The sequence below is a fragment of the Phallusia mammillata genome, chromosome 6 (assembly GCF_965637545.1).
Source record: "Phallusia mammillata chromosome 6, kaPhaMamm4.hap1.1, whole genome shotgun sequence".
In the NCBI taxonomy this organism is placed as follows: Eukaryota; Metazoa; Chordata; class Ascidiacea; order Phlebobranchia; family Ascidiidae; genus Phallusia; species Phallusia mammillata.
In genome coordinates this window covers 1,217,703-1,234,875 of record NC_137257.1, presented here as the reverse complement: position 1 = coordinate 1,234,875, position 17,173 = coordinate 1,217,703, and the positions used below count along the sequence as shown (strand labels likewise).

Genomic DNA, 17,173 nt, shown 5'->3' with positions numbered 1-17,173 from the left:
TGCTTCCTTGTAACAGACTGCTGAACAATAATAACAGCTATATATCATGTTGCCAATTACTTAGTAAAAGTAGGCATTAGGATAGAATCTTTTTCCTTTGCAGACAGCTTGTTCTATCTGTGTGAAAATTAACAGCCTCGAGGAAAACTCTCCTATAGGAAGCGCCGCCTGCGAATACGGCTAATAGTATGGTAAAGCTACTAACACAGAGAACTCACAGACAGGTCTCTCTTCCAAAACGTGGCGCAACGGAGCAGTTACCATTGTCATAATTGCTGACTCAGCAAATTGATGACTGATGGCAGTGGTTCTCAACCTCTTGTGGATCGTAGCCCCCTAAAAGTAACTTTCGGGTTTCGTGGCCACCCATAAGTATAACCTCATAAGACCTGTGGCCCCCTATCAAACATTTCAGGACCAAACTCAACTAAACTGTAAAGTCCATGATTTACCTGGACAATTGTTTGCAAAAAATACACCTTAATATGGACAAATAGTGTGAAAAAAACTCCAGCACATAAATTTCTAAAATGTGTCTTTGGCATTAAACATAAAAGTGACGTGACCAAAGTAATGGAGGAAAAATCTCTGCTCTCCATCAAGCAGCTCTTCGAGCTTGAAACCTCCTTGTTTATGTATAACTATAATAATAACCACACTTCTAGATATATTTAAGAATTTCGTAAATGTTAATAACCTAACAATGCAAAAAAAATTGGAATAATATCCCAGAAAAAGTTAGAAATGCACCTAGCGCAAGAATGTTTGCAAAACACTTCACTTTATACCTCTTTACACAAGTGTTGATAACAGTGATGTAAATTATGTAACACTCTGTTATAGTTACCAGGTGGAAATTTTCTGAGATCGGCGAACAGATTAGCATTACTGGTTACTGTCAATGGATTTTTGCATCTTATCTGATACACCGATTTTTTTGTTTTTGTTAAAAAATAAGTTATGACTTTTGTGATTGAACCGGCTGACGAAAAAATTTAATCCCACCACTGGTTATCAACACGCCTGTAACTTTGCTCCTACAAGCTACGCCGTAGGCAAGCAAGGTTCTGATACAGTGCCGCACAACCAGCATGCGTTTTGAGTTGTCCATGATTGTACACTGACCGCCTTGTAGCATTTTTCACTGTCACTAGGGGCGTGTCACTTATAGTGTCACTTCTACTGACAGATTTTGCTGCATAATGTCAAGCATACCGCAAATTCAACTGGTTGTTAGCGGTAAGTTTATCTAAACTTATTACACATACGCGCGCGTGCGTGTGTTTGTCTTTGTATGTTGTGATAATTTGCACTCTACCTCACCTTGATACTCCTCCTAAGTAAAGAATAGCTCAGCTGACGCAGAAGAACATTTCCAAACCATGAGTAAGTCCAAGGCCTTGTTATTCATCTTCAACTTTCAACCCGCCTTGTTTCTAGTGCAGTTGTGTCGCTATACACATCTTTCACCAAGCGAAATAAACTCAACTCAACTTAACTATTTAAACATATCAAACACCGCGTGCTGTGTGAACTAACATAATTACTTGAGCTAATATCTGGTAGATGCATGTGCAGATAATTTGCTGCAGTCGTTTCCGCAGGCAGCTGCCACCGGCTAAGACATGACCAACTCCCAAAACGCCGCAATTGTGTTGTTACGATTTTGCCCGGCGAAATAAACTGAAAAACGTTGAATGTCGGCATAGAAAACATACGTCACATACGATATCTATGGGGAAATTTCGCTGTTTGTGTTTTTTTTCTTTAACAAATAAAACGAAAGAGGAAGCATCCTTTCGGCTTTTGTTTCTTTGTTTGTGAGTAAAGTTTCGCTGGTCACTGAATTATTGGTCAGTGAAATTATTTGGCAATGGCATTTTGTCATCGCTATTCCATTGTCGAATACAGAGGCACAAAATCGGGTCGACATTGCGGTTATTGCTCCAAGTCCGGTGGCAAATTTAATGCCGGTTAGTTTTTTATTCGTTGTTTAATTTGTTCAGACGCTACGAGGTTTTAAGGAGTAAAAGTTGAAGTTTACAATGACTGACAGAACCCTTGTTGAGTATTTTAACGACCATGAAGGCTACAAATGTGGATATTGCAAAAACAAAACGACTTCATTTAACCGAGGTGAAACTCTTCCAATTTCATGATTTCTTAAACTAACTACAATTTCTGCCTTTTAAACCCACAAATTTCATTTATGCGTTACTATTCAGTGTTAAGATGTTAACTTGGCTTTGTCCTGTCCTAAATTTATTTTCAATATCTGGATTTTTGAACTTTTTCTTTAAACAATGAAAGGGTGGCTTTGATATACATAAAGGTTTTTTTTGTTCCTCGTCACCTGCACTAAAAGTTTCTTTGATATATGTTACTTTAAAAAAGCCATCATTGATGAAATGACTTTTTATAAGCCACTGCAAAAATGTGTGCGATACTGATTTGTTTGACTTTGATTTGAGTTTTTCTGCTTAATTCTGTGTCAAATGATATCAGCTGAAAATTCTTGATTGGGCAGACTTCGTGTGAAACTTTTAATATTTAATTATCACCATCTTTTTTTAATGGATTTGGTAAAATAACGATTTGTCAAGGTTTGAAAGTGCTTGATGGCCTAAAATGTTAAAAATAAATTGTCAGAATGAGTTAATAAACGAGCACAAGTTGCAATTGCAAAACAGAATCAAACATCATTTTGTCAACAACTGATATTTTGGGAAATGTTAAAGCCAAATAAGCACAGAAAGTTGATTGTAATTTGTTTTCATCGATATTTACAGGCATGTGGGCTCACAGCTTGGATTGTCGAGATTATCAAAGTCTCATTAATCGGGGATGGAGGAGAAGTGGTGAGATTGTGTAAAGACTTTTTTTTACTATCCGATAAAGTTATTGAACACTTAACTAGTACATGCAAATTTGTTGTTTGTTGATTTCCATTTTTTGTGTTTTTTGACCCAAGCTTAGCTGCGGACAAAGCACGCTGTTTCTACTTACAAGTCTAATCAGTACAGCTGGTGACAAGGCATTGACTAAATAGCTACCTTATTGGTCTAAACAGTGTGCACTGTTTTAAGTGATGGTTCCATAATTTTATACACAAGCTGAGTTGATTTTTTTTAAGTCATAAATGACACCAGTCACACCAATACATATTCAAGTACATTTTTTGTCATTCAAAACTATTGTGGAAAGGAGCTAGGGGACCTTCAGGCCTGTGTGTGTTATGACAAAAAGCTACATTTTCCTTGATAACATTTTCTGTCAAAAAGATCTAAATCAAATTACTAAATCTGTGAAGTGTTACAGGCCAGTACTGCTACAAACCCAGCATGGATGTGACTTGCTGTCCTTTATATGGAATCAGGTGTCATGCGGAGAGTTTTAAACCTTCAAAGTCACAGAAAAAGGTCGTCAAAAGAATGAGACAGTTTCTCACTAACGGAGGTAAACATTACTCTGATAACTACTGAATCACTCAGTTGCTCTTGTGTACATTGGTGATAGGTAGTAACATTTATTAAACTTTTTGGTCCTGTGTTTTATGCGTTAAAGTTTTATTCCTTTGCACAGTTTTGTTAAATCGCTTTTTCAGTGTGTGAAACTTGTAGTTTCCATAGAATTGTTGGTTGCTCTGTTTTGTCAAAAGTCTGTTACTTGTATTTAAGCTATTGCTGCCAGGCATAATATCAAGTTTATAGAGCTCTTCTGGCAATTATTTTTTTTCGGCGTTTCAACGTCCTATACAGGTCGTCTTCATCAGGGTAAATAACACTGGTCTGTCACTTGTATAATAATAGCATCACTATTTTCAAGGTCAAAAGGACATTGATGATTGGAAAGCTGCTTGTGAGAAGAAAAACAATCATAATCCACCTGAGGAAGAAAATGATGAGGATCAAATGACGCTTGCATCTGATCAGAAGCCAACAAATTCTGGTAAGTCTCCTAGTGTTTGGATATTACTGACACAAAATCACATTCGTTATGTCATGGATACATTTCAAGCCACATAATCTTGCTTGACATATTTACATTTCACATACTCGCTAAAATAATACTATATATTTTTTTTTGGTACAAACTCAAAATTACCAGTTTACAATTCTGAATATCTAAACAACAGTGTGTTTTGTACAGCTGTTCTAATCAATAATTAGGTATAATTTGTCATAATTAGTGTTGTTTATGTTTATGATTTATTCAGAAGTGAAGCCTCCTGTTGATGGCAATCCAACTCAGAATTCGGAGACTGAACAAAAATCAAAAGTGCCAAGAAAAGGTATGACAAACTTAATTCTCAATAAATATGTCAGTGACATATAAGTATAGTGCAGTGGTTCCCAACCTGGGGTTCGCGAACCCCCAATGGGACTTTATTGTGATTTAAGGACTGTGAAGGTTGATTAAAATTCTGTCCCCCAAATGGCGAAAGTATAATAACGTATAATGCAGGAAAAGAAAAACATAACAAAACTAAATTACGTTGGGGGTCCGTTACTACAAAAAGGTTGGGAACCACTGGTATAGTGGGTATGTAATCTAGTTAAGTTTTAAAATATCAGAGAAATCAGAAGCTGTAAACAAGCTTAACACACTTTTTGTATGCTTTTAAGGCAATGGTCCAGATCCAACCAAACCACCACCTAAGAAAGCAAAACAACTAAGACTGGAGAGAAAATTGCAAAAAGCTCAAGAAAAAGGTATCAATGTATGGATTGCTAAATTGATTAAAGTTTTAAAATAAAATACTGACTAATTTTCTATGTGTTTTTTTATATTATGCCAATAATTTATTGTGTTTCAAAGGTAACAAATTTAAAGCATTTATAAGAAATGTGCTAGCATTATTATTTTAGAGTGGGATATTTTTTCAATATACCATGATACTATAAAATCCATACAGTTAACACCAGCAATGACACAAATAATCGAAAGCCGAAACACAATGCAGAAAAAACTTTGGAGGAACTGTTGCCACATTTGAATGTTCCAGAAAATGCAAAGCATAGACTGGAGGTGAGAAATAAATTTGGTGACCAGTTTGTAATTTCGATTTCTCATATAAATTTGGTGTGATAAGTAAGCTGTAGAGAGTGCACACTGTTTCGACCTATGGGGCCCATCGGTGCAACTGGTGACAAGGCATAGGCCAAATTGCCTAGATTTTGTGTGATGTTACTTAAAATTCATGACTACCCTAGAAAAAAATGTTGTCCACTGTCTACACCAGTGGTCCTCAAACTTTTTAGCTTTTTGATGCTGGGTAAGGATGCTTTTCATCACGAATAACTAAAATACGAGCTTTAAAATGTGCCATGCATACCAGTATTTCATATACATACTGTATAAGTCCTAAAACAACAGGGAATGTTTGCACTTTAAAACAGGGACATATTTGGTGGCAAAAATGAAAATCTCTAATGGTACACAGTTTGAGAATCACTGGTTAAAATTAAACAACTCAAAAATTGACTGAAATCTTTCAAATGTTTTGCAGTTGCGACTGGTTGCTTGTCAAGATAGAGAGGAATTCGATAAAAGCAGGAAAGAATCTTACGAGTTGTATAAAAAATATCAGATGGCGATACATAAAGATCACCCGAGTGATTGCCCCGAGAAACAGGCAAAGTGTTTTTATTACTTTAACAAGCAATTTCCTGACAGTGTGGCCAACTACATGTGTGACAAAACAATTGTTTATTAATCTGTTTAAAACTGTTTCTGTTTTTTTTTCAGTGGTCAAGATTTCTCCTTGAATCTCCATTAAATGTAAGTAAAGTAAACTTGTTATTTTTAAAAAAAGATATATTTTCTTTATATGATATCGCTGCATATTGCGACAGTGCACCATTTATTTGGCATTACATTTCCAAAATGCAACGTTGCAGACATACAACAATCAGCAACAAGTCCTTGATAAACATAATTCTTGTTTTTTTACTCATCTGTATCTGTTTGTATTTTGCAGTGCGATGAGCGGTTATTCAAACCCGGTTTGGGATCGTTCCACAATCAATACTGGTTGGATGATAAACTGATTGCTGTTGGTGTGATGGACATTTTAACCAACTATGTTTCGTCTGTCTACTTGTATTATGACCCAGATTATGGATTTCTTTCACTTGGCGTTTATTCTGCACTAAGGTAAGGGCAGCATTCATTTCGTTAACACCTTCTATTCAACAATAAGGTGGTATGGTTCACAGGGTTTCTTGTATATATGTTGAAAATGTTTTTTTGGTTCACGACTGGTTAAAACTTGTCATTTGGTATTTTTGGAGTATATCAAAAAATTTTTGTATCTCACTAACATTAAATTAAAATCTAATGTAGAGATTTTCAAGTGCCTAAAATCATGTTAATACCAAGGAGTCGAACCGCTTGTCATACGGGTTCAGGTTCACTTCGGGTTCACTTCGTTTTGTTTTTAAGGGTTCGGGTTCGGTTCAGGTTTTCAAAAATGTATATTTTCGCATTCGGGTTTTGTTCCGGTTTGGGCAAATTATCCGGTCCGAACCGGTTTGCTGTTTTTAAACCGGTTCAAATTTTCATTCGTTTTAATTTAATTCTACCTATTATCTTCCTGGCCTTATCAAACCCCAATTGAGTTTTGACACGCCCTATAAGTGCTATCTCGCGTATTCTTGAGTGCGCTGTTTTGAAAAAAATCACAAAATATAAAACAGACTGCATTTTTTATTGGTTCAGTTCCGGTTCGGGTCCAACGCCAAACAAAATATGGGGTTCTACTCCGGTTCTATAGTCTATGATTAGTTAAGAACATGTTCTTGTTAATTGCAAAACAAAATCTTTTTAAAAGGTTGAATGTATGTAATATTAAAAAAATATTATTAACACTTGTCCAATTTTGTTCACAGTGAGTTAGTGATGACAAAACGCTTCCATGCTCTCTGCCCAAACATTACTCACTACTGCATGGGATATTTCAACCAGCAATGCACTAAAATGAAGTACAAGTCAAAATTTCGTGGATCTGAACTTCTTTGCCCAGAAACCTACACTTGGGTTCCCGTGGAGAAATGTATCCCGGCTCTGGAAAAGAATAAATATTGTCGATTGAATGTTTTAAATGGTAAGTTGCCCTGTAGTGGTTATGTCATTGTGTGTGTTTGAAGGTGTTACATAACACAGGCGCCGTTACGTCATACCAATAACAAGATAAGGAAATAGTAAAATAGCTTCAGATATTGAATTATTAAACTGAAATACCAGTCTTTATGCAAATGATTGACATATGATCTTTTGTTTTTGTGTGTTTACAATTTATCACAGACTTTTTTAACCCTACTATTTGTGATGTTTACAATCGAGGGCGGCTTACATTTTAACGGCATGCCGTTTTCAAAAGTTTTTTTGCAAGTGGACATTACTTACTATTGTTTAACACCTTAGCTTGCAGCTAATAATCAAGATAATAAGATATAGGATATCATACAAGATATTTTGTAAATTGGGTAAAACTTTCCCCCTGGAGAATGTCGCCGTTTGCACACGAGGTTGCCTACTCCTAACAACAAATTACTAGAACGACGAAAGTTTTCATCAGATTTACCATCAGATGTAAACTGTTGACGAAAACATCTCAACGATATTTAGTGACATAATTTGAATACAACCGAAGTTAATTTGCATATACGCCTAACAGGTGGTTCCCCCGACGCGGAGGACGAGGACGGAAAATGGGAAACATTGGACGAAGTTTTGTGTCTTTATCGTCGGGTTCCTTACAACTATAAGGATTACCAGCACCACAAGTACATAGAGCGGCGGATGGACGATCTTTGCCCACCTTCTGCTGAGGAGACGGCTGAAAAACTGCGACGCGAGGACGAAAGAATCCGGCAGTACGCGACCATGGCAGGGAAAAGCGCCAAAAGAATCCTGCTGTTCAGGTCGGAGGCTGATGATTATTACTGAAAATGTGATAAAATCTGATGGGTTGGTTTGAATAGATAATTTAGGTGGACTTTGGATTTTAAACACGCGTTATACCCCTTTCACGCTTCGTTGATTCTTACGTAAGGATCTTGTTTGAATTGTCACGTGACTTGTGTTTTCCGTTTTGTTGCTTTTAGAAAATTTTGATTGTTTTCTGGCCTCTGGTTTTCTGGAGGTTTTTCCCAAAATTTTTCGCGAAACAACAAATTTTCGAGTTGCTTGGTCAGCATTTTAGGAGAAACATTGTTTTCTGCTCGCTAAATTCGCAAACAAAACAATGTTCTATAATTTATCCGATTTAATGTTTCTCCTGTCGTTTGTTTATGACATTTTGTGTTTTAAATAATATCAAAAGCCCGCATTGTTGCTTAACAAACCACAAAAAGCATTCATCCGCAAGTTCCATTATGGTGAAAAACATTTAAGAACGTTTACCACAAAATGTTTCCCTTCACATTAATTCGATAATCTTCAAATTTATGTTTGTCACTGTATATGAAGTGACATCGTGTGTTATGCAATTGTACCGCGTTTGTGTTTTTCGCTTTACGCCACAATATCGGTTTTGTATCAAGAAAAGTGACAAGTTCCAGGTGCTGAAGCCGAAAACCTGAAACAGTGTTTCCAAAAACAAATTTGTTTTGTCCGAAAAAATGTTGGCATCTAAACAACATTATTTACTTCAAATAGGCAATTTCAGTTATTTGATCAATACCCCCATATTTGCATTGATGTTTTGTATTGCTACTATTTGTTGGACATATTCTTTGACTTATCAGTTTTCGGTCACGTTTAATAATCAAATGATGGGCCTTGCAAACAATGGCACATTTAATTCTTATGTTCAATATTTTCCATCTTTCCGCCCAAATTGAAAGTGTCTAATATTATCAAGCTAAAAGAGCTCTGAAAAATTAATATTATGCCTGGCAGCAATAGCTTATATATTATCAAGCTGACTTTTGTTCAAGTCAATTGCTTTAAATAGTCGCCCAAATGACTTCCAGCAATTTCATTCACAAAACTTCGTTCACATATTCTCGAATTTGCAGTGAACTATGGTTCTGTATCTTGAGTGTGTTTTTGTGTGCACTTAATAAAAATATCGCCGCTTCTCGCATGAAGTGATCCACATTTGGATATAGATCATCTCTATTTTTCCATTGGATGGAATATAGATGGATTAAAATGCCAAAAGTAAAGGGGTTTGTCTGTCAGCATTTGATGAATGCGAAAAAGTTTATGTCGATCCTGTTCCTGTGAGGGACGTTTGTTTCCGTTACCACAGATTTTCTTCAGACATAATTTGTTGAAGGTAAATGTTGGCACCAAAAGTTAACAACGATTCAAACACCAAAATAAAAACAAAACTTGCATACAGCTCTTTGACAAAATAATGGAATTTTAGTGAAAATATGGTAGTATAAAAATATGAAAACAAAATCGACGCTTTATAATTGCACAAAAAATAAATTATCATCCACGGAATGAAGCCACTATTTTCAAATCTTCATCGACGAATTTCTTCTCACACCTTTTCGACTCGTCGATTTTCGGAAAAGTTCGGAAGACTTCGGTAAACTTCGGGATCGCTCGAGCCAACCTTCGGATTCAAACGCTCGATTTAACCATCCGTGTTTTTCCCGGCCGTATTTTTCTTTCGGAAAGCAATCATCCGCATAGACACGTGACATCCGAGTATCAATGACGTCATCGATTGTTTTGACGTCATTATTGTTGCGTAACGTCGTTTTTTGTTGAGTTGATGACGCGATTGCGTCAAAACTACGCATAAAGTCTCTCTCCCAGTGTCTGCTGTCTTGTGACGTCACAGATGGGGCTTCGTCAGATGACGTCATATCGCAATCATGGACGTTGTTTGTATTCGTCGGTGACGTGGCCCTAACTTCAGCAACCTACATAAAGTTTTGAAATGAATTATTAAATTATAAATCTCAGTAACAAGAAAATATTGGTGGGACGAAAATGCAACGTCAACTTTATAGATCTCTTCTGGCAACTGTATTTTTATTCCGACGTTTCGACGTCCTGTACAGGTCGCCTTCATCAGGGTTAATAACACTGAATGCGCGTAGTACAGTGCACGATAAACAAAAGAAAAAAGAATTAAACGCAAGCATGTCACAATAGCTTACATTTATAAAAAGCAACTTAATCTCTATTATTTTTTGCACTTACCTCTTCCTCCGTGACATACGCGTTCCCATTGGTTGTCGGCATTACACCGTTTGTCACGTGACTTCTGACGTCAGCCTGACGCTTAAGGTACAGATTCCGACAGGTGTCGCTGTGCGCATTGTTGTTGTTGACTTGGGGAAGCGGAAGTTGAGAGGAGCGCTTCCGGTCATCCACTCTACCCCGCGAGTAGGATGAGTGGTGCTGCGAACTTAGCGACCTCATGCGGGAAGCTGAACGTGGTAAATCACGTGTTAGATCACATGTTCTTTGTTATTGCTAGGTCGCCGCAAGGTTACGTGAAAATTTAGAAATCCAAGAAAAAAATGTGCTTAGCTTTTTAAACAGACAAAACACCTTTAGTGCTGTGTTACAACAAGTAAGTTATCACATTGAAATAGTGGCTAAACAACAGGCAATGTTTATGTAGAAAGTATCTGATCTAAATCAATACATGTGCCGCCGTAAATTTGACAGAGTTAAACTGCTGTGTGGTGCTGTTCAGGGATTAACAGCTATAAAGAGTGAGTCGTTCCATTCAATGCTTTGGTCACTTACAACCAGTGTTCTATTAAGTGGTGGGATTCAGCCGGTTGCACCGGTTCTTTAGAACCGTCTCACAAAATTTTATGAGATCAGCGAACCGGCAGTACTGGTTACTGTCAATGGACTTTTTGTAACAGAACCGGCTGGAAAAAATTGAATCCCACTACTGGTTCTATTATGTCTTATTTTTTTTTCTGCTCAACATAATTTGTGAATACTTTATGCAATGCATCATTCGTCACATGGACTTCTTCACTTCAAACATTTGTTCATTAAACGTTACCTTGCGTTCCCATCACCATACGTTGGTTGTTTTTCTCCGGTCGAAACATGACGATGTAGATTTTGGGTCCGAACATCGCGAATAAAATGATGAGACCGTTAAGTGACAGACCCAGGCAGTAGATGGCGTCCCTGAGCACGACGTCAGTGGACGAATTCGCGAGATAAGTTGAAACCTTTGTGAAAATATAAATAATAAAACTTGTATGGAGTAGGTTGGACATTAAACAAAACTGCCAGTGAGATTGTATGTACCGAATACATTTTAAAGCAGACAATTAAACAATCGTTGCTGTTATCACCAGGACAATCGCTTTGTACGTTCCAGCACAGTTTTGTTTTCAATCAAGTTGCTTATTGTTACTTTGCCTATGGAACTATAAGGAGTCCGAGACAGGATTGGAATCCACAACCTTGTGTGCAAAATGCCGCCAAGAATAAGGTTCACTAATGATGTTAAATACGCCTCAGTACAAACATTTCAGAGGAATGAATGTCACTTCTCATGAACTGGATTTCTTCGGTTTTGTTAACTGCACAAATAAATTATGGGAGAAAAAAAAACAATTCCATCGTTTTCAGCCGTTTTGTATCGCAGCACAAAACAACAGAATTTACTTTTACAATTACTTTGATAGCGCCACCAAGAGTTGTAAACGGTGCTGGAACTGGAACCGGAACCCGAAAGTACAAGGCCGAAATCCGGCCCGAACCCGAATCGTTTTTGAAAAGCTCGTTTAGGCCCGAACGTTTGATTGACAGGCCTGTACATTTAAGCCTCAAAAAAGACCAAGACCTCAAACACAATAGACAGTTGGTCTTTAACAAGGCGTTTTAGGGCTGTTTGATATTAGGTCAGGTCCAGCAACTGGCTACTTAGCTGGTTAAATCTATTCAAAAAATTACTGAAACAGAGTGTAAAGTCAGGCCCGAATCAAGCCCGTTATTTAAAGAAACCCAAGCCCGAACCCGGCCGGACAACTCTGCCCCAAACCCACCTGAGCTAACCAAATCACCAGCGTCGTGTAAACCGCGAATCCGATGTGCTTGGCTTCGTTGAAACCTGCCGGGACTTTTCGGATGCGGAACGCGTACACGGAACAGATGAGAACCAGGATGATCGGATAAGAGATTCCGATGAGGATCACGTGATCGCGCAGTCCGGAGCAGTCAAGGAAGTCGGTCGGGATGTCGTCCTAAACATAATGTTACGTCACAGATATGGTTGTGACGTCATAATTGGTCGGTTTGAAAACATTTGTTAAAATCGCAAATTTTGAAAAAAAATCAGAATTTATAATTGTTTAATGACGTCACAACTTGGTGACATCATGTCTTTGGTTTGTGTCGTGTATGACGCTTATTTTATGTGGGTGATGAAATTGTTTGATGACATCGCAAATGTCTGTTTTGTTCCCGTCAAGCTAATGTGGACAAAACAGTAGAAAAAGTAAAAAAAAATAAATCTACTCCATAAACTATAAGAAAAGCTAAAATATTATTGGAAACTTACGTGTAAAGCTGCAGATCGTCGTTTAGCCACTTCGGGTGGGACCATGACAAGCCAGATGACTAAGAGAAAAATCTCAACCGATGTGAGAACAGCGGCAATAACAACCTGAAGATTAAAACAAAAGCTTAATTTTTGGATGCGTCTAAATCAGGGGTCGGCTGCCCCTGTCACGTGTGTCAAGGTTGGCGCGCGAGGTGGTTTTTCATGGCACGCCAACCGACTTGCGTGTTTATATTGAAGTAACAATTTAACCTGTTACACTGCTTGTTTATAGTTTTTATCACGCCATTGTCTTAAAATTCAGCCTTACGTGCACAAAACGCTCTGCTTTCTCTTTATTATTGATTTCTGCTGGCACGAACCACTATTATTTAAGAAAAACTTTGGCACGCGAGGTCATTAACACATGGAAGTAACAAGTAAATTGGCACGCGTCGCCTAAAAGGTTGCTGACCCCTGGGCTAAATAAATGCTTTCAAATTAATAAAGGCACTGGCATACATTGTTTACATGATTTTGTGCCCTTTTGAGCTAATATCACTATTCTTGAAGCCAGAGCTAACGTTTTAACAGGTAACTTTTTGCACAAATCAAACAAATAACAATCTAGTTCACATCATTACGTGGTAAACCACCTACTTGCGGTAGAGGGCGCAAGAGACGCTTGTAATCTCGAACCAACTTTCGACCCAGTGTGTTGAATATCAGAGAGATTCGAACAGTTTTAACCAAGATTGCCGAGTAGATGAGAGAGAAACTTATTCCGGTTGCAAGTCGTCTGAAACAAATCAAAATTAGATTCAACTTTACCAAATTATTTTACAAGGGAATATAATGAAGTGTGAAGCTTGCACCTCGATGACGACTTGTCTTTTATTGCTTTAAGGAAAAATTAAAGGTTCGAATAACTGATATACTGTCTTACTTATGCTGCTTTCAGACAAAATGCCAAATTCAGTTCTTTAATTAATGTTCTTGGATTGAGTTGAGTTTACTGAACGCTTGGTGAAACAAATCGTAGCAGCAAAATTGCGCTAAAATTTTCAACTTGAAATAGCTACGTAACGTTGGGATGTTAAGAAGCGCGCCAAATTAGCGGGAACAATCGGTGGATAGAGGTAAACGCGCAACTACATCGTTACCACAAACATTGTACGGCGGGGACTCATATTAGAGCAGTGGTTCTCAACTGGTGGTTAACAGAGCGTTCATTTGGTGACAAACTGAAGCATATAATTTGTTGAATATTCACTACGAAAAAAGTTTCTTCAAGTTCTAATGCCGATAAATTATCGGTCGCTTTTACACCACTGAGCTTGTTTTATCGCTACGGTGGTGCGAGTTTGCAGCCGCGTGATCTTGTTATCGCTGTTTTACATGTGTGTGGTTTGCATTTTGTCGCTTTAAAAGAAATTTGTCCTGCAAGTTATGTCATTATCCTGATGAAGGCGTCTTGTATAGGACGTCGAAACGTCGATTGTTTACAATAAAACTGCTGGATGAGCAATACTTAGTCGTTTCTTCAAGTTATTGGGTATTTATTGTTAGCTGTCAGTTGTGCAATATCACTCCTAGAAATTATGTATTAAAGGAATAAATTTCAATCCAATACGTTTGTGGTTGATGCTTTTTTATCTTTTCTTAACACAATGGACAGATTTACGATATTCATTTAATTGAACCGAACATATTTCACGTCAATAAGCTTGTTAGAAACGATAGTGGTCCATGGCCGAACACGAGTGGAAAAACATTCCATCCGAGGTTAAGCTTGGCGCGTTTTAATTGATTTCTTGTTTTTTCTACTTAAACCTAAGTGCATGACTCACCTAAGTGAACAAAGCACCCGAGTTGGCTCAAAGCAGAAGAAAAACGACGTCACGAATGCGAGGGAAAGTCCCACGAGTATGATGGATGAGAGCTCACGACCCGATGCCCGGATGAGCGGAGTGTTCCAGTAGCAGAGGTAGATGATTGCGGTGAAGATTGTGAGAAGGAGACCGAAACAACTGACAACCGCAACTGCCCAAGCCCAATGCTCTTCGAAGGAGAGGAAATGAACAGACACAGGAATGCAGGTTCGACTGCAATGTTGTAAAGTCACAATTAGTGAAGAACGCAGTACGCCAGGCCATTGAAGACACCACCATATTGCAAGAGATTTCAAACCCACGATAAGAGTCTTTTCTGGACTCGCGCTCTACCAACTGAGCTACACAGGCTCAGTGGAGAAACCGCCGAAAGTCGAATCACAAGCACCGTTGCCGGCCTCGTATGCTGCACAAAGCTGTTTGAGAAAGGTGTAGGTTAGAAAAATCTAGCCTGCGGTGGGATTCGAACCTACGCCAGGAGTCTTTTCGGGGCTCACGAGCTACTGAGCAACACAGGCTCAGTGGAGAAACCGCCGAAAGTAGAATCGCAATCACCGTTGTCTGCCTCGTATGCTGCACAAAGCTTTTTGGGTTCGAGTTTGGGGCAAAACGGGGGTGATTCGGTCCTGACCACACACTCGGTATTTTTTGTATTCGGTGACTTTGGGGACTAATTTGGGATTCGTTTATTAAAAGGGCAATTTTCGTCCTGCTTAAAACCCTGACAGAAACAGTATTTTACTTTATGAAACTATAAAAAGGAACTTGCGACATGTAGTGAATACGATAAATAATTGTTGAGAACTAAAACTCTTGAAATATTTGTAGAAATTACTTCATTTTGCTTGCGAAGAAATCATTTCCACATTCTTTGCAATAAGTCCGATTCCCATCATCCGTTACGTTTGTGACAACGATGTTATTTTCACGACACTTCACGCAAATCCAACAGCAAGTTTGCACCTGAAGCATTAAAACGTGTCAACACAAACACAGTAGACACGCAAATTGGCTTGATATTTTGCAACACGTTGTACAAATTAATCAATTAAATTCGTTGAGCTACTGTCTCTAAAAATGTGGAATTTATTATTTGGACAAAAAAGTTAGTTTCTCAAATCTCGTTATTGTTAATATTAAAATAATGTAGGTGGAGACGGTAATAGCTGCAGCAAAACCACATAATTAGATTGGTTAACCACTAATTTTATCATGTTATCAGTATCAAGACAAAAATATTAATGATAAAAATATATTAAATAATCATTTCTTTACCTCCTGAAATAACATGTATTCGTCCATCGCACATTCAGCACCACATGTTGAGCTTATTTGACCCCGACCGCCAGCCAGCGTCTCGTTATAGAAGTTTACTACAGGTCAAATATAACAAGTTTAGATTAAAGAATTTTAGATTGAACAAATAAAAATTTGAAAATGAATTCATACTGGAATAAATCAGCAAAAATCAATTCTGTTATAAAATGTCCATTGGCAGTAACCATTAATGCTAATCGGTTGGCTGATCTCATAAAAATTCGTGAGACGGTTCTATAGAACCGGTGCGAATCGATAAATTCCACCACTGGTTATAAGATATTTTTGGGCAACGAAAATTTGTACACGACAAGATTACTATTTCAAGTGAGATAAACTAATGGTGTAGTTGCCCTTTGGCGAAGATTACAACTTTAAGCTTTTCTGTACCCATATTGTCTTTATATACTCCAATTAATTCCCATTGACGCGAATGCACGCCATCGTACCGCCAGATGTCGTAAAGAGCAGGGCCGTCTTGGAATTCATCGAATGTGAAGTTTTGGTTGTTGGAAGAAGGGAAGCTCACGTTTTGCAAATACTGGCGGAGTTGGTCGCCGGTGAGCTTTGCAAACTAAAAAATGTAATATTTGTTCGCATCAATTGTCAAAAAACCTCGACATTAAACGGCAACATTATTAAGTGGATATACATAGAAGCATCTAAAGATAGCCGGTTGGCGCGAAGCCTATAACATTTGTTTATTGAACTACTCATAGTACGTATTGACGGCGTTGTACCAAATCAACAAGCATTCCCAAATGGCAAGGTACGGGCTAGAAAAATATGTAAATTTTGCTGCAAAAACTAGTCAAATAACCGGGCGTCATCCCTGAAACGTTGATGCAGACCAGCGATCACGTCACACACATGTAGAAATCATAGTACACCAGGCCCGCTGAAGGCGTTGCCGAATCAAGCCGATAATGGTTATCGGGGACAAGGCACAGGCTAGAAAAACTACAGCCTTATGGGATTCGAACCAATGACAGGGGTCTTTTCGAGACTCGCGCTCTACCAACTGAGCTACGAAGCTTACATCATTAAATAGAAAGTCGTGCTACTTCACATATAGTAACAGCGGTAAGTCAGAAATTGTCATAAGTTTGCGTTTTGAGCAGAAGACTAAAGATCAAAATATTTTACCTCATCACAAACCGGAACCTCGGGATCTTTGCACAATTGCTTCTGAGCATCATGTAAGGCGTGAGCGTAAGCCATAGGAGCGTTGGCGGCGGTTTGCAGCATTAAGCTCAGTTCCTGATCGTCAGGAAGAGTCATGTTCTCAGGGCACAGTGGTATGGATGGCTGAAAGGTAATCGCAAAAATATCGCAAGAGTTTCAGCATTGAGAGTAAGATTATTGGGAATTCTGATAATAGAGATAAAAACATTTAACGGCAAGGAGGAAAGCTATTTGTTAATTATAACTTCGGTTAAGCCGGATTCGGTTTGGTTAATCTGGATTCGATTAATCT

The 17,173-nt window shown here is 38.0% G+C and overlaps 2 protein-coding genes across 3 annotated transcripts in view; one reads left to right on the top strand and one right to left on the bottom strand.

Annotated features, from left to right (window-relative positions):
- Window positions 1-1,177: 1,177 nt before the first annotated feature.
- On the top strand, window positions 1,178-9,091 carry LOC145233801 (arginyl-tRNA--protein transferase 1-like). Of its 2 annotated transcripts, XM_080098593.1 has the most exons (13): window positions 1,178-1,239; window positions 2,007-2,136; window positions 2,790-2,858; window positions 3,319-3,456; window positions 3,826-3,948; window positions 4,217-4,291; window positions 4,626-4,712; window positions 4,916-5,028; window positions 5,510-5,635; window positions 5,749-5,781; window positions 5,981-6,156; window positions 6,891-7,105; window positions 7,679-9,091. In XM_080098593.1, the coding sequence occupies exons 2-13, from the start codon at window positions 2,046-2,048 to the stop codon at window positions 7,948-7,950; spliced, it is 1,518 nt and encodes a 505-aa protein (XP_079954719.1). In that variant the 5' UTR covers window positions 1,178-1,239; window positions 2,007-2,045; the 3' UTR covers window positions 7,951-9,091. The 2 variants fall into 2 exon arrangements, with proteins under 2 accessions (XP_079954719.1, XP_079954718.1); XM_080098592.1 differs by lacking the exons at window positions 1,178-1,239; window positions 2,007-2,136 and adding an exon at window positions 1,786-1,973.
- A 185-nt stretch (window positions 9,092-9,276) lies between these two features.
- Window positions 9,277-17,173, bottom strand: part of LOC145233797 (metabotropic glutamate receptor 3-like) — a 21,579-nt gene continuing 13,682 nt past the window's right edge. The window contains exons 10-20 of the mRNA XM_080098583.1: window positions 16,843-17,004; window positions 16,087-16,270; window positions 15,655-15,752; window positions 15,215-15,342; window positions 14,338-14,592; window positions 13,148-13,286; window positions 12,509-12,613; window positions 11,994-12,191; window positions 10,997-11,171; window positions 10,171-10,400; window positions 9,277-9,887 (exon numbers count right to left, since the gene is read on the bottom strand). Of these exons, the coding sequence (XP_079954709.1) occupies window positions 9,474-9,887; window positions 10,171-10,400; window positions 10,997-11,171; window positions 11,994-12,191; window positions 12,509-12,613; window positions 13,148-13,286; window positions 14,338-14,592; window positions 15,215-15,342; window positions 15,655-15,752; window positions 16,087-16,270; window positions 16,843-17,004 (2,088 nt within the window). The 3' untranslated portion in view covers window positions 9,277-9,473. The remainder of the gene's footprint in view (window positions 9,888-10,170; window positions 10,401-10,996; window positions 11,172-11,993; window positions 12,192-12,508; window positions 12,614-13,147; window positions 13,287-14,337; window positions 14,593-15,214; window positions 15,343-15,654; window positions 15,753-16,086; window positions 16,271-16,842; window positions 17,005-17,173) is intronic.

Bases quoted from the DNA above. Each gene is read 5' to 3' on its own strand.
- LOC145233801 (XM_080098592.1), top strand. From the start codon at position 1,874: ATGGCATTTTGTCATCGCTATTCCATTGTCGAATACAGAGGCACAAAA. The intron at 4,713-4,915 runs GTATCAATGTAT...AAATCCATACAG, and splicing joins GCAAAAAGCTCAAGAAAAAG to TTAACACCAGCAATGACACA. The intron at 6,157-6,890 runs GTAAGGGCAGCA...TTTTGTTCACAG, and splicing joins GGCGTTTATTCTGCACTAAG to TGAGTTAGTGATGACAAAAC.